A 14,733-nucleotide genomic window follows, 5' to 3' on the forward strand; every position below is an offset into this window, starting at 1 on the left:
CAGAGGCATCCCAGGAAACGAATTTGTATTTAGGATGTTAGCAGGCGAGGGGTGGAGAGGCCAGTCAGGACTTGACCTGGCCTGGAGCCCAAGCTAACCATTTTTTCTAGTGCTGACACTAGCAGGCTATGGGCTGGAGTCCATTCTGCCCACACCTGCATCTGCCTTCAGCAAGGGTGCCCCTCCAGAGGGCCTCTGCCTTCCTGTCCCCACAGTCCCCAGCGCTGTGCCCACACCGTCCTGTGAGCAGCTGGCGCTCCGGCACTCGGCTTCCTCCTTGGGAGGGACTCCTCACGGGGAGGGTGCAGGAGCCCTTGTCCACTGGGGTCTCAGACTTCAAGTCCTGAAAAGGAATCTGTAGAGCCCCGCCTTGACCTGCCCTTCAGTCTTTCTTCTGTTTCTCCTTCCTTGTTCTCCCATCAGGGCCGACTCCAGCTCTGCCCCCCTCCCCCTCCCCCACATCCTCCTCCTCCTGGGGCCGCTGCCTTTTCTTCTTGCTTCTCCTGCTTTTCCCGTCACCGTGCCTTCTGCTTGCTGCCTCCTGGGCCCTGCTGTCTTCGGCAGCCCGGGCCGTGGCTTCTGCGCCCAAGTCTTGCTGCCGCCGCCTCTGCTCGCATCTGCTGCCCGGCTCTGAGTGCGCCCCGCTCTCCGCCTGCTCCGGCCCAATGCCTCCTGTTCCACCCGACACCCCCACCTTCTCTGCTCGGTGCCGCCGCTTCTTCCTTTTCCCGAAGGGCTCATCCGTTTGCTCCCCGTTCTTCCACTCTCCCAGCTCACTTGTTCCTGTGGCCTCCCCGTCCCCGCCTCCGACAGCTGTGCCCCCTGTCTCATCTGCAACCGCCTTTTCTCGCTGTTGCCTTTTCTTCTTCTGGCTTCTGGTGCTCTGGCCTGGGTCCTCTGGGCACTCCTCTTCTGCATCCCCATCAGTTGCTGTAGCCTCTTCCTCCCCTTCCTGCTTTCTTTTCTTTTTCTTCTTTTTGCGGGGCTTGCTCTCAGACTGTAGTTGAGAGGTCCCGGGGTCCTGGCCTTTGAGATGAGCCAGGAAGGCCTGTTCTTGGGCCTCCAACCGAGCGAGCTTAGCCTTCATCGTGATCCCAAGACGAGCAGCCCTGAAACACATGGAGGCCCGGGTCGGAGTGAGGTATGGGGGAGCAGGCCTAGTCCTGAGATTGTGTGCAGAACTGGCAGGGGAGGAGCTGCCTCTCTCTCTTTCCAACGTTTATTGTTTTGAGAGAAGGCGCACGTGAGCAGGGGAAGGACAGAGAGAGGAGGTTTCACACGGTTGGCACAGAACCCGACGTGAGACTCGATCTCATGACCCATGAGATCATGACCTGAGCCATGATGAAGAGCTGGACACTTAAGTGACTGAGCCCCCCAGGTGCCGCGGAGCTGCCTGCGGGCAGCTGGAACCCTTCCCCCTGGGGTGGGAAGAGTACAGAGTGGTGCAGACCATCCTCTAGGGTGGGCTTGCGACAGGGAGGAAGGCAGGGAGCCCGGGGAGCCGAACACTACTCACTTGTGTGCTGTTCGCCCCTCACAGGCTTGGAGCAGCATCTCATCGGTCAGACTGTGGGGTGGGGGGATCGAGAATTACACACAGAGCTCGTGGAAAGGCCTGCCCTCTAAGGCATTCCTTCAACACTGACTTCCTGTTCGGGACCTGGCACTTTCTAGGTGCCGGCGATGCAAAGATCAGTACGACGCGGTTCCATCCAAAGCAGCCCAGTCAGGCACGAGACTTGGTGCCTTCTCTGGAGGTTCAAAGGTCTCTCCTCCCGCACCCCCCCCCCCCACCACTGAAATGAGGTCTCACATCTTTGGAGGCTTGGACCCCTGGCTGTCATCATCACTGTGGCTCTCCACGTCTTTGTCTGGCTGTTCACCACCTGACGTCAGCGTGGCCGTCTAGAAGGAGTGACCATGGGGGTGGACAAAGCCCGCTCAACACCACTGCCAATCCCTCTCCCCTCCTGGAACCCCCCCCCCCACCCCAGGAATTGGCAGCCATAGGCACAAATCTGCCAGTCCCCGATACGGCTCCCTGAGACCCCCAGGGAGGTGTGCCGAGCTGCATACTACCAACTTGGGCAGGAGGTGGGCTGCAGCTGTGGGGGGTGGGGGGCAGTGGGCAGAAGGGAGGACGGAGCGCTCCGGACCAGCAGGTCCTCATGGTGCTAACTGTAAAGACGGTGCTTCTCACCCCTCCCCCACACCTACACACAGGGCTTTATTTAACCAGACTGAAAACCTACCACGGGCCAAGGGTTGGGGTACACAGTGCAACAGGACCGAGAGGTCCAGCCCATGTGAAATCTACGTGTGGGGCGGAGGGAGGATGGCAGAACACAGGCCATCGTGGTGAAAGCCCTGCCTGTGCCAGAGGAGGGGTACCCAGGCTGACTTCAGGGTTTAGGGAAGCTTCAGGACCTTGGTGAGCTCCGGAAGACAGACAAAAGTTGGCAGGCAGAGGGGGAAAGGCAGCGGGAGGAGCACGTGCGAAGCCCTGAAGGTGAAAGAAGATGGTACATTCCTGAGAACTGATTCTATCCGGCTAACAGTGCAGAGGTCTCAACAAGGGTGAGCACAGGACCAGGCTGCGGGGGCACATGAGCCAGCGTGACACATCAGGACTGTCCTCCTAGGTCGGGGACGAGCCAGAGCCCCGGTGAACTCTGTTACAGAGAGCACTCTGGACGTTCTGTGGCACTGAACTAACGGGGTGAGGAGTCTGCGTGTAAGGCTGGGACAAAATCCAGCAGAAAGGACAATGGCCACAGTGACGAGGACCAGGGGAAAGGGCTGCTACATGACACAGAGCCCAGGGCACATAACAGATGCTCCCTTCTATCAGTATGCTGGAAAGCAGGAGTCTGCAGACCTGGGTTCCAGTCCTGTCTACACGCCACTTTCCCCACTCTGGGCCACAACTGCACAAAAAAGAGGACGGGTCAGATCCTCTCTCAGGTTCCCTGTGGATTTGGAGTCCCTCGCACTGGACATCCCCTCTCACCCTGCTCTGCAGCACCTCTGTCCCCCCACCCTCTATCGCCGCCCCTCAGCAGGTGGTAGGATCCACGGGACCTGCAGACCTCAGTCCTGGCCGAGGGCCAGGCAGTCTAGACAAGCAATGGCAAGGCTGGTCACAGAATGCGACGTTAGGGTGGTCCCCAGAACAGGTAAGGCATGCAAAGCCACTGTTCAGGCCCCGGGGGAGGCCAGGGAGGGGGAAAAAGGATGGACCCCCTCACACCGAGCCCCTGGTACCTTTACAAACTTCTGATACAGCAAGTTGGGCTTGGGACGATTACGACGGGTAGTCTCCTTAGAAAGGTGCCTTATCCGGACTCCATCCTGGGGGAAGGTATCAGTCAACGGGTGGCACAGGCGTGTCCCAGGCCCCCACGGTCCAATGGCCATCTGTCAGCACTCCTACCTGCCCAGTCTCCACAACCAAGCCGGCTGCAGTCTTGTTGAAGAGCTCATTCCACCAGTGGTCCGTGAACTCCTTGGCAGGGTCATGTCCCACCTGCCAGAGGAAGAAGTGTGAACCCTGAGGACCTGTCCCTGCCCTGTCCCCAGAGTCCCCCTCTCCCATCCACACTGCCCTCCCTCAGCCTGCCCAGTCTTACCCCATGAGTGTCCTGCTTCAGCGTCACCCTGAGGGCCTGGGTGATGCCATTCTCCTTCCGGCCCAGACCTTTGCCTGCAGGACGGGGAGCGACCCGTTTATTCCGCTGCCTGCCCTGAGCCCCCACTGGGAGGGCCACTCTGCCCTCCCACACGGAGCGCTGGGTACTGGGATGCCCTCCAGTCCCACTGTTCCTGGCACACAGTGTCCCTGCCTTTGTCTGAGCTCAAGCTGTCTTTTCCTTCATGCTTCCTCCAGGACAGAGGTTGTGCCCCTTCCCCCCCCCTCCCAGTCCTCCCAACCACTTCTTTCTCACGGACCCACTGTAAAATTTCTTCCACTCTTCCATTTTCTGGAAAAGCTGGGGATTTTCACCTGTAAACTTCCCTTTAAACTAGCTTTTCCTCCTCCAGCTGCACGGATTACAAATGGGTAGCCCAGGACGCCGCCGCTCCCCTGGGCAGAAAGTGGCCAGAAAGTTGGGGGGATGTGGAAGGGGCACCACGGGGCTGACCTTGGGTCCATCCATGCTTCAGCAGCTGCTCCTCGGCAAACTTCATCCCACGACTCTTAATCTCTGGCGTGACACTCATGGTGACGGGAGGGTCACTAAGCTCAGGCCCTCAGCAGAGTAGACGACATCATTCTCATCCCTTCAAGAGAAAAGGAGAAAGTGGCCAAGTCACCCATCAAATCCATCCTGGCTGCTCTCATAAAAATTCTTTTCCGAACCTGGGGCAGAGACAGAGGAAGGAGGCCCGGTCTTTGGGGAGCTCCCTGTCTGACCACAGAGAGGTCAGCAAGTCGAAAAGTCAAATCCTAGTGTCAATAATAATACCGAAATGTACCGAGAGCTCACCACATGATGATTTCACTCAATCTTCCCAGCCGGGGAAGAGTACTCTGCATTCAGAAAGGTATTACTCTCCCTACTTTAGAAATGAGGAAATTAAGGCCTAAGGAGGTTAGGCAACTTGCTCCAGGTTACACAGCTGATGTGTAGACGGCAACCAGACATCTTGTCTGCAGACTCCCTGCTCTTCACCACTGCCTGACAACATCTCCCACCGTTTATTACCATGTAAAAACAAAGCTGAGAGGCTTTTAACCTGAGTCATAAGAATACTCAACAAAGGGACGCCTGGATGGCTCAGTTGGTTGAGCGTCCGGCTTCAGCTTGGGTCATGATCTCACAGTTCATGGGCTCGAGGCCCGCTCTGTGCCGACAGCTCGGAACCTGGAGCCTGCTTCAGATTCTAGATCTCCCACTCTCTCTGCCCCTCACCCGCTCGCTCTCTGTCTCTCAAAAAATAAAATAAACATTAAAACAACAACAACAACAACAAAACAATGATGACCAGTCTGGTTAGGTATGAAAACAAACTCAGAATGACTTCCATTTCTGTTCACGTTCTTACCGTGAAGGACGATTAAAGGACGATTACCTGAAAACCTGATACTCCGAGAATCCCAACAGAAAACCGCTGAATGAAGAAATGGCTCTGTCTTGCTTCTTGAATTTTTAAGAATGGTAAAAAAACACTGGGGCCTTTAAGGCTACCTCAAAACTCTGCCTCCTCCCAGAAGTTATCGCTGATGTATCAGCCCCCAAATTTCAATAATAAAAACATCTAACACATTTACTCGATACCAGCATGCTGCTAATTGCTTTACACAGGTTATATCTTATTTCCTCCTCCCAACAATCCTACTAGCAAGTGTTGCCATCATTTGCAAACGAAGAAATGGCACTGAGGAGTTTAGCTACCCGCCCAAATCAGAGAGCTGGCAAGTCGTGGATCCGGGATCTCAGACATCCCAGAACTGGTGTTAATACCCCCTCGGACTCTTACGGCTCTCTGTGCTTCCCGACGAAAGGTTTACCGCAGCCTCTCCCTCGTGGCAGAAACCATTCGCCCTGGAAATCGGAGTCGGACTTTGTTCTCCAACCCCAGTGCACTTAACGCAGCGCCCGGAGTGAGAATGCGTCCAGCCGGTATGTCACAGGTGGGGGCTGCTTTAGCCCGCTGCCCATGGATAACTGTGGACAGAAGCAACTAGATCCCAGGCTGCGCGCCGCAGGCTCTGTGAAGTCTGCGAGCGCGCCTTCACGAACTATCTCCTCTCCTGTCAACCTGAGTTTTCTGGGAAAGTGGCCTAGGCCAGTCTCCTGACAGCAGTTCCAAAGGGCCGCTACCCTCTCCCTAGCCTCCTTCCTCGTGAGGTTTAAATCCCAGCCCTCCCGCCGCGGTCCCGCCGGGCAAAGCTACTCTCCTGCTCTAGCCTTTGCTCCCGAGCCCGGGCTCCGAATGCCACCGTCGCGGAGGGCGGTAGCCCCTTACCGTCACCGCGGGGCCCTCTCCGCAGGAACACGTGCCTCCTCCGACCAGTGCGCCGCCATCTTCCCGGAAGTGCCGGGGACCCGGCCCCTCTAGGCTGCCGAAACCATAGAGACCATCACGGGCCCCGGAAGCCCGGGTCCTCGGGGCCTGGTGGGTATTGCTGAGGCTCCCTGGCGGGTATGGTTGCCATGGAAACTCGCGCGCGCCCGTTTCCGGAGGTTCGGGGGTGTTCTACTCGCCGCCAGCCTACAGCCCCGGAGCGGCCGAGGGACTTGTCCTAACTGGCCCCGGGAACGCCGAGAACAGCTTTGGCTGCGACGCTGAGCTAGTCCCGCCACAGACGTGGGGAAGGAGTCTCCGGGGAGCGCGCAGGGGTCGGGAGGGGGCCCTTCCGGAGTGGTTTCGGCGGGACCAGTGCTCAGCTTGCGGGAACAGGCGTTTGGAGGTTTGAGTAGGCTCATCAAACGCTGTGCCGGGACCTGCCTCTTTGGTACTGGTGATGCCCTGACTCGGGAGCCTCTGGCCTGGCCGGGGTCGTTGACACCGCGAGTGGGGCTGGAGGAGGTGGGGGTGGGGCCCGGAGCGAGACGCCGGGCCCCGGGGTCCCGGAATGCGCGCCAAGCTGGGGACTTTGCACTTGCAAGGTGGCTCCACTGAGCAAACTGTGCAGTTAGCTGCACTTGGCTAACAAGTTAGCAGGAGAAGTTGCAATGCCCCCAGCCACACCCACTGTGCCTGGGCCTCGCCAAGCCCCCCGCAGAACTAAAACCTGAAAAAATCCGCCCATCGGCCTCCCTATATCAGTATTTACGGGAAGTTGAGGGTGCACCTGCTCCAGAAACTGGAAGAGAAAAACCGGCATCTCCCGGTAAGGTTTGTCACAATTGCTCACTTTGTCACACTCCTCTTCATCACATTTTCTCCGTAAAATTAACTTTACTTTTAAAATATGCTAAATGTGGTGCGGAGGGAGGAGGGGGACGCCTGGGTGGCTCAGTCGGTTAAACGTTGAACTCTTGGTTTCAGCTCAGGTCATGATGTCACGGTTAGTGAGTTCGAGCCCCACGTTGGGCTCTGCACTGACAGCGCAGAGCCTGCTTGGGATTCTCTGTCTCCCCGTCTCTTTGCCTCTCCCTCTCTCTCTCAAAAATAAATACACGTTGTTTTTTTTTTTAAACATGCTACATGGAGGGGTGCCTGGGTGGCTCAGTCAGTTACCCCTCTGACTTCGGCTCAGGTCATGATCTCAGGGTTGGTGGGTTCGAGCCCCGCATCCGGCTCTGTGCTGACAGCTCGGAGCCTGGAGCCTGCTTCTGAGTCTGTGTCTCCTTCTCTCTGCCCCTTCCCCGTTAGCGCTCTGTCTCCTCCTGTCTCAAAAATAAATAAACATTTAAAAAAATGCTACATGGGAACACTAGTTTAAACAATGGCGCTCGGTTAGTGGAATTCTAGATGCTTGCCTAGTGAAATTCTTCGTGATTGCTACGAAGATGCTCCTCAGACACTGGATTCAGTTTTGGAATCTTCTGTGAATGGGAGTCACTTCTGAGTCCTTTTCTCTGCCACTAACTGTGGGACCTTGAAAAAGTCACTTCTGCTCAAGAGCACCCTTTCCCTGTCTGGAAAATTAGAATGTTGGACTAGTTAAATCATCTTTACAGACTTGGTTTTTTTGTGGTCTCTCGGGGGCCACTGAGGGAATCCCCAGACCAGGCTTCAGTTTCCACCACCTCCCTCTCCATTTCTTCTCTCTCCTCTCCCTATCCAATGTCTTACATCATATTATAGTGATAAAAGAGGTTTGAAAACTCCGGAATGAGGGAACTGCAGGGGCCCTTCCCAGCTCACAATACTCTGTGGGTCACTCTAAAACCCGAGTGGCCCTAATTCCCTGACCCAGGGCCCGTATTCTGGTCTAAGACCTTGAGCTCTGTGTTCTGCCTGACTCATTTATTCAATAAACATTTATTAAGGGTCTTCTTTTTTTTAAATATTTTTTTAACATATTGTTTAGCTTATTTATTTTGAGAGAGAGAAAGCATGGGAGGGGCAGAAAGAGAGAGAGAGAGAATCCCAAGCAGGCTCCACACTGTCAGCGCAGACCACGATGCGGGGCTCAAACTCACTAACTGTGAGATCATGACCTGAGCCAAAAGCAAGTCGGACCCTCAACTGATGGAGGCTACCCAGGTGCCCCCATTAAGGGCTTTCTATAGACCAAGGGCTGGAGGTATAAAAGTGCTCTGTCTTGTTGGCCCTCACAGTCTTGTTGAGCTACAACAAGTTGCCAAGCATTTATATCACAGGAACAAGAGCTCTGGTGAGGTTAGGACACAGTACTGGGGTGGGGGTGGGGAGTAAGATGGCTGCACCTGCCCGTGTTCGGGGGCCCCCGGGCGAAGCTTTCTGAAGGAGCCTCCCTTGAAGGTGCAGGCCTGGCCCTGGGGATGGTGTGGGATTGCAAGGGAAGTGGGCCTCAAGGAGTTCCAAGTGACGTGGAGTCTCACGCCTCCTCACAAGAGTAGAAACAAAGGCTGTTAGAACAAGAATACGCGAGTACTTAGAAGGAGGTAATCTGACTTGCAGACATAGCACGGTACATAGAAATACTTATTACAGTAATATCTAAAAATGGAAAAATTGTAAAGAACCTAAATAGCCCACAACAGAATGGCCAAATAAGTTGGTGTGACCACACGGTGGGCTAACGTGCAGCCTTAAAATATGATGTTGAAGAAGGATTCTTAATAACTTGGGGGAAATGTCTATGATGTAATTGAAGTGAAAAGAGCAGATACAAGATGGCGCCCATAGTAAGGGCTCATCCTTGTTAAACATCCATAGGTAAGGGCTCATTCTTGTTGTTGTTTTTAACATAATTTATTGTCAAATTGGTTTCCATACAACACCCAGTGCTCATCCCAACAGGTGCCCATCACCCACTTTCCCCTCCTCCCCCACCCCCCATCAACCCTCAGTTTGGTCTTAGTATCCAAGAGTCTCTTATGGTTTGCCTCCCTCCCTCTCTGTAACTTTTTTCCCCCTTCCCCTCCCCCATGGTCTTCTGTTACGTTTCTCAGGATCCACATAGGTTTTCACTCATATGTGGATCTTGAGAAACTTAACAGAAGGGCTCATTCTTGTTAAGCATCCATAGGTAAGGGCTCACCCTTGTTAAACATCCATAAGTAACGGCATCAGAAGGAATAAGACAGTTAAGCATTAAAGTAATATAGCAAAAGAAGTGCAAGACTTGTACATGAAAACAAAATGTTACTGAAAGAAAATAAGGAAGATCTAAATAAATGGAAAGATGCCCATGTTCATGAATGGGAAGACTTAATGTCACAATACTCTCCAAATTCAACACAATGGATCTGCAGACTCAACACAGTCTCTATCAAAATCCCAGTCAGCTTTTTGGCATGAATTGACAAGCTGATCCAAACATTCATATGGAAATCCAAGGAGCCCAGAATAGCCAAAACATTCTCGAGAAGGAACAAAGTTGAAGGACTAATGCTTTTCTATTTCAAAATTTACTACAAAGCTACAGTAATCAAGAGTGTTGTTCTGGTATAGGATAGATGTACAGGTCAATGGAATAGAATCCAGAGTCCGGGAATAAACCCATAAATTTATGGACAATTTTTTGGCAACAAGAATGCCAGGATTCAATGGGGAGAGAATAGTCTTTTCAACAATGGTGATGAAACAACTGGATAGCCAGATGTAAAAAAAAAAAAAAAAAAGAATTTGGACCCTTCCCTCATATCATGCAAAAACTAACTCCAAATGGATCAGAGAACTCAATGTAGGAGCTAAATCTCTAAGGCTCTTTTTTTTTTTTTTTTTTAATTAAAAATGTTTTATTTATTTATTTATTTTGAGAGAGACAGAGCACAAGCCTGGGAAAGGCAGAGAAGGGGAGTACAGAGGATCCAAAGCAGGCTCTGTGCTGACAGCAGAGAGCCCAACGCTGGGCTTGAACTCACAAACAGTGAGATCGTGACCTGAGCCAAAGTCAGATGCTTAGCCAACTGAGCCACCCAGGCACCCCTCTCTAAATCTCTTAAAATTAAGACTTTTGTGGTCCAAAGGACATTATCAGGAAATTCAAGAGACAATCCACAGAATGGGAGGAAATATTTGCAAATCATATATCTGTTGAGGTTCTAATATCCAGAATATATAAAGAACTCCTACAACTCAACAATAAAAAGACAACAGAATTTTACAGTGGACAGAGGATCTGAATACATGTTTCTCCAAAGAAGATCTACACATGGCAAATAAGCTCATGAAAAGATGCCCAACTTTATTAGTCATCAGGGAAATGCAAATGAAAATCATAAGGGATACCATTTCACACGTACTAAGATAACTAATTTTTTTTTTTTTTTTTTTTTAAGGATAACAACGTGGAGAGGATGTGGAAAAATTGGAGCCCTCGTGTATTGCTGGTGGGAATGTAAAATGGGGCAGCTGCCTTGGAAAACAGTTTGAAAGTTCCTGAGAAAGTTAAACATAGAATTACCATAGGACACAACCATCCCACATCCTGGGTGTGCGCCCAAAGAGAACTGAAAACCTGTGTCTGTATGGAAACTTGTATGTGAATGTTAATAGAAGCATCATTTATAATATTCAAGAAGTGAAAACAGCCCAAACATCTATCAACTGCTGGATGGATAAATGAAACATGGTAGGCGCACCCAATGCAATATTACTTGACCGTCAAAAGGAGTGAAGGGCCGGTGCCCGCCACAATGTGGAGAAACCTTGACAACGTGCCAGGTGAAAGAAACCAGAGACAAAGGCCCCATCCTGTGTGGTTCCGTCTACACACAATGTCTAGAACAGGCAAATCTGTAGACACAAGTCAGTTTGGGAAGAGGGCAATGAAGAGTGACTGATCTGGGTACAGGGCTTCTTTTTAGATTGATGAATTGTTCTGGAATTACATAGTGGTGGCAGCTAAACTCGTGAATATCCTAAAAACAACTGAATTGCATTTTACAGCATGTGAATTATACCTTTAAAAAATGCACAGGCACACTAGAACAAAGGAAGAACACAAACATGTTATAAGCAGCCGTTCCTAGCTGAAGGGATTATGGGTAAGAGTTTCCTCCTCTTTGTACCTTTTCCCTGAATTTCAAATTTTCTGGAGTTAGCATATATTATTTTATCAGAACATAACTTAAAAAAATTTTTTTAATGTTTATTCATTTTTTGATAGGGACAGAGCGTGAGTGGGGGAGGGGCAGAGAGAGAGGGAGGCACAGAATCCAAAGCAGGTTCCAGGCTCTGAACTGACAGCACAGAGCCCAACGCGGGGCTCAAACTCACAGACTGTGAGATCATGACCTGAGCTGAAGTCGGACGCTTAACCGACTGAGCCACCCAGGCGCCCCTTGGAAAATAACTTTAAAGCAGCAAATGGGTACAGCCCAGAGTCAGTGCTGAGGGATTTGGCACAGAGAAGAGAAACATAGAGGAAGTGAGCGTGGCCCTGGGATTGCCGACTCAAATTCCTTTCCGTGTTTCTGGACTCGAGTGAAATCCTCAAGGTATTGGGTTAATTTTCTGTACTACGTTTAAAGCCCCCCCCCCCCCCCCAGCAAAGCCCGAGGGCTCATGAACGCGAGTCACTTCTCTTCCCCAGCTCGTCACCCCTTTTTTTCCCCCCTGCAGATAAAACCTGAAACTGGGGTGCCTGGGTGGCTCAGCAGGCTAAGCGTCCAACTCTTGGTTTCGGCTCAGGTCATGATCTCAGGGTTCGTGTGCAGAACCTGCTTGGGATTCTCCTCCTCCTCTTTCTGCCCCTCCCTGCTTGCGTTCTTGCTCTCTCTCAAAAATGAGTAAGTAAATAAATAAATGAAACAAAACCTGAGAGCGAGCTCAGACAAAACAGCTTGTGGTCGCAAGTACAATGTGGGGCTTTGAAAAGCCTATAATCACAAGCACTGGCATGTTTACAGAACAGCCTCTGTTCACTTTTGTTTCCGCGTGGAAAAGAAGGCGCCAGGTCTGTTTTCCTTAGACCGAGATGACTTCCTAATCCCTCGCCTAGGCAGTCTCGTTTTTCTACCTCATTGACCCAGTTCGCGATAATAAACACATTACAACCCTCGGCGTACAGCGCTTTGCTATTGAAAACTAATGGTTTTTATAATGGTGGTTTACAGTTTAAAATGCCATTTTCACAAACATTATCATATTTGATCCCCACCGTGACCCCGCGATGGATGTAGTTGTCCCTATTTGCAGGCGAGTCAGCGGAGGGCCAGAGGGCACACAAAACGGGGATGAAGAGAGAGGACCGCGGTCTCAGGGGGAGACAGGTGTGTCCCAGAAACGCCACTGCCACCTGCGCTTGGCACCATCCTCCTCTCCCTTCGGGGTCAAGGCCTGAACTCCAATCGCTGTCTCCCCAGTGCTTCTGTGGGCCTTTTCCTGGCCTCATGTCCCCCCTGAAGGGGCCTGAACCCCGAACGCGGAAATGCTGGCCTGGGGGTGGAGTGAGCCCGGAGGGCGGGAGGGGGCAGGCGCCAAGGGGCCCTCTGTCCTCCGCAGCTCTCGGCCACCTCTAGAGTCACCCTGGAGAAGCACAGTGTTCAGGGGAGCGGATGCATCCACATTTGGGTTGCTTGTTTTCTATTTGTTTTATTTATTTTTAGGTGCAAAAGGTGATTTTATTAAAGCACAGGGAGGACCCTGGGCAGGAAGAGCTGCCCTTTTTTCTATTTTTAAAGTGCAGTCCTTCCAGAGGCCTCAGTGGAAAAGCAGTGGGACCGGTCCTGCAACGGATGGCGTGGGAGACCCCGCAAGCCCCCGCCCCCAACTCCCCGTCTCGGAAAGAGACTTTGAGAAATCGGGACTCCGCCCCCTGCGCCCCGGGCTCGCGAGAGAGCGAGGGTCGTCCCAAGGGCGAGCGGACCCCTGCGCGCGCCCCCTGCTGGCCCTCGGGCGCCCTGCACGCTAGCACCGCAGCCCAGACTCCCGACTCAACCCACGTGATCCCAGTCCTGGAAGTTTGGAAGGACAAACAAGAAAATGTTCAATTTACTCTATGTGGTGGGATTGAGGGAGATTTTCATTTTTCATGTTTTGATGTTAAGTTGTATACAATTAAGTATCATCGTGTGATCGTGTTTTTAAAAAGCAATAAAAGTTGCCTTCCAATGGAAAAATTGATTAGTCTGGGATTCATTTTGGCTTCACTGTTACATTTAATTCTCTAAGATTCCTGGAATTGATTTAGTTTATGGAGAGGGTTGTGGCTCATATACGTCTATATTTTTTCCCTCAATATGTCTAACTAGTTGTCCCAACCTGTGGCACCGTGAATGTCCACCAGGGGGCGTCAGGGTAAATATGCTGCAGTCACCCACTGGGACACCATTCAGACCCAGAATCAAAGGAGGAAGCTTTATGTCCCATGCTGATGGGACACATGCCATGCACTATTAGGCGAAAAGAGCAAGGCAGGGAACAGCTCCTAGGATATGATCTCAAGTAGATTTAAAAAGAACATGCAGGGCACCTGGGTGGCTCAGCAGGTTAAGCATCCGACTTCTGCTCAGGTCATGATCTCACGGTTGGTGGGTTCGAGCCCCCCGTCGGGCTCTGTGCCGAGGGCTCAGAGCCTGGAGACAGCCTGCTTCCGCTTCTGATTCTGTCTCCCTCTCTCTGCCCCTCCCCCACTCACACTCCGTCTCTCTCAAAAATAGAAAAATAAAAAGAAAATAAGAACATGTAGGGGCACAGGGGTGGCTCAGTCGCTTGAGGGTCCAACTCTTGGTTTTGGCTCAGGTCTTGATCTCACTGTTTGTGAGTTCAAGCCCTCCATTGGGCTCTATGCTGGCAGCATGGAGCCTGCTTGGGATTCTCTCTCTCCCTCTCTGCCCCTTCCCTGCTCTCTCTCTCTCTCTCTCTCAAATAAACTTAAAAATAACTTAAAAAACAAACATTGATTTAACTCATTAATGAGGGAACAAGGCAAAAAAGGAATCTCAAAGTAAGATTACTAATTTACATATGAGACTGGTCGACTTTCTAAGGCAACCAAACTGAAACACTTTTATGGTTAACTTCTGTATTGGGCAACAACACCCGATTACTTTATCCACTTCTGCGGGTTAACCACCAATAGGACGGAACTGTAAATATCTGGTTGTGGACTATTTATCAAGTAGACAAACAACAAAGGTACATTCTCCAGGAGAGTCCGGTGGCTGTCAAGCAAGCTTTTGACGATGCTCCAGAGTGATACCAAAAAACCACCCGGAACAAGCACTTGTCCGTTTACCTTTTCCAAGTTGGGAGGAATTATTCTGTCACAGAAGGGAGGAACTCCTCTAGCTTTGGACATAAGCTACCTGGGTTACCTAGTGGCTAGATGACCTCGAACAAGTTACGAACCTTCTCTGGATGCTGGTTTTTGTGTCCATGAGACGGGAATGATGCTGTGACAGTATATCTCCCGTGGGAAAGGATGGGAGCTCTGGGATGGGGCTCACTCTGTAAATTACTCAAATTCTGGTCTGAGAATGGTAGACGGGTACGTCCTTCTGGGTTTCAGTTTGATCCACGGGAGCCTGGGAGTGGGGGTCTGCACACAGTGCGGTGGGACCTAGCCTCGACCAGCTGGGCACAGAGCACAAGCAGGGGTGTGGGAGAGCCCCAGGCCCCGCACCATGAGAACGGCTGATGAATTGGGAGTCGGGGTCTCAAGGTACTTGCAGGAGGTAGTTG

The 14,733-nt window shown here is 51.7% G+C and overlaps 1 protein-coding gene and 1 long non-coding RNA gene across 4 annotated transcripts; one reads left to right on the forward strand and one right to left on the reverse strand.

The window, feature by feature from the left end:
* Nucleotides 1-8: 8 nt before the first annotated feature.
* GPATCH4 (G-patch domain containing 4) lies at nt 9-6,074 on the reverse strand. Of its 2 annotated transcripts, none has more exons than XM_045454499.1 (8): nt 5,974-6,074; nt 4,146-4,284; nt 3,633-3,706; nt 3,437-3,529; nt 3,268-3,354; nt 1,817-1,908; nt 1,520-1,570; nt 9-1,109 (listed from the first exon to the last, which is right to left on the reverse strand). In XM_045454499.1, exons 2-8 carry the CDS (start codon nt 4,222-4,224, stop codon nt 383-385), a joined length of 1,203 nt encoding a protein of 400 aa, XP_045310455.1. In that variant the 5' UTR covers nt 4,225-4,284; nt 5,974-6,074; the 3' UTR covers nt 9-382. The 2 variants fall into 2 exon arrangements, with proteins under 2 accessions (XP_045310455.1, XP_045310456.1); XM_045454500.1 differs by having other exon boundaries at nt 5,077-5,989.
* Nucleotides 6,074-13,169, forward strand: LOC123585886. Of its 2 annotated transcripts, XR_006706473.1 has the most exons (3): nt 6,096-6,841; nt 10,386-11,093; nt 12,657-13,169. It is a non-coding gene; the product is annotated as an uncharacterized LOC123585886 (long non-coding RNA). The 2 variants fall into 2 exon arrangements; XR_006706472.1 differs by having other exon boundaries at nt 6,074-6,841; nt 10,386-13,169.
* Nucleotides 13,170-14,733: the final 1,564 nt, after the last annotated feature.

The sequence above is a fragment of the Leopardus geoffroyi genome, chromosome C3 (genome assembly GCF_018350155.1).
Source record: "Leopardus geoffroyi isolate Oge1 chromosome C3, O.geoffroyi_Oge1_pat1.0, whole genome shotgun sequence".
NCBI classification, from domain to species: Eukaryota; Metazoa; Chordata; class Mammalia; order Carnivora; family Felidae; genus Leopardus; species Leopardus geoffroyi.

Excerpts from the sequence above, each read along its gene's own strand:
- GPATCH4 (XM_045454499.1), bottom strand. The coding sequence starts at position 4,224 with ATGAGTGTCACGCCAGAGATTAAGAGTCGTGGGATGAAGTTTGCCGAG. Across the intron at positions 3,530-3,632 it reads TGAAGCAGGACACTCATGGG|GTGGGACATGACCCTGCCAA; the intron begins GTAAGACTGGGC and ends TTCCTCTGGCAG. Across the intron at positions 1,571-1,816 it reads GGGTCCAAGCCTCCAAAGAT|TCTGACCGATGAGATGCTGC; the intron begins GTGAGACCTCAT and ends CCCACCCCACAG.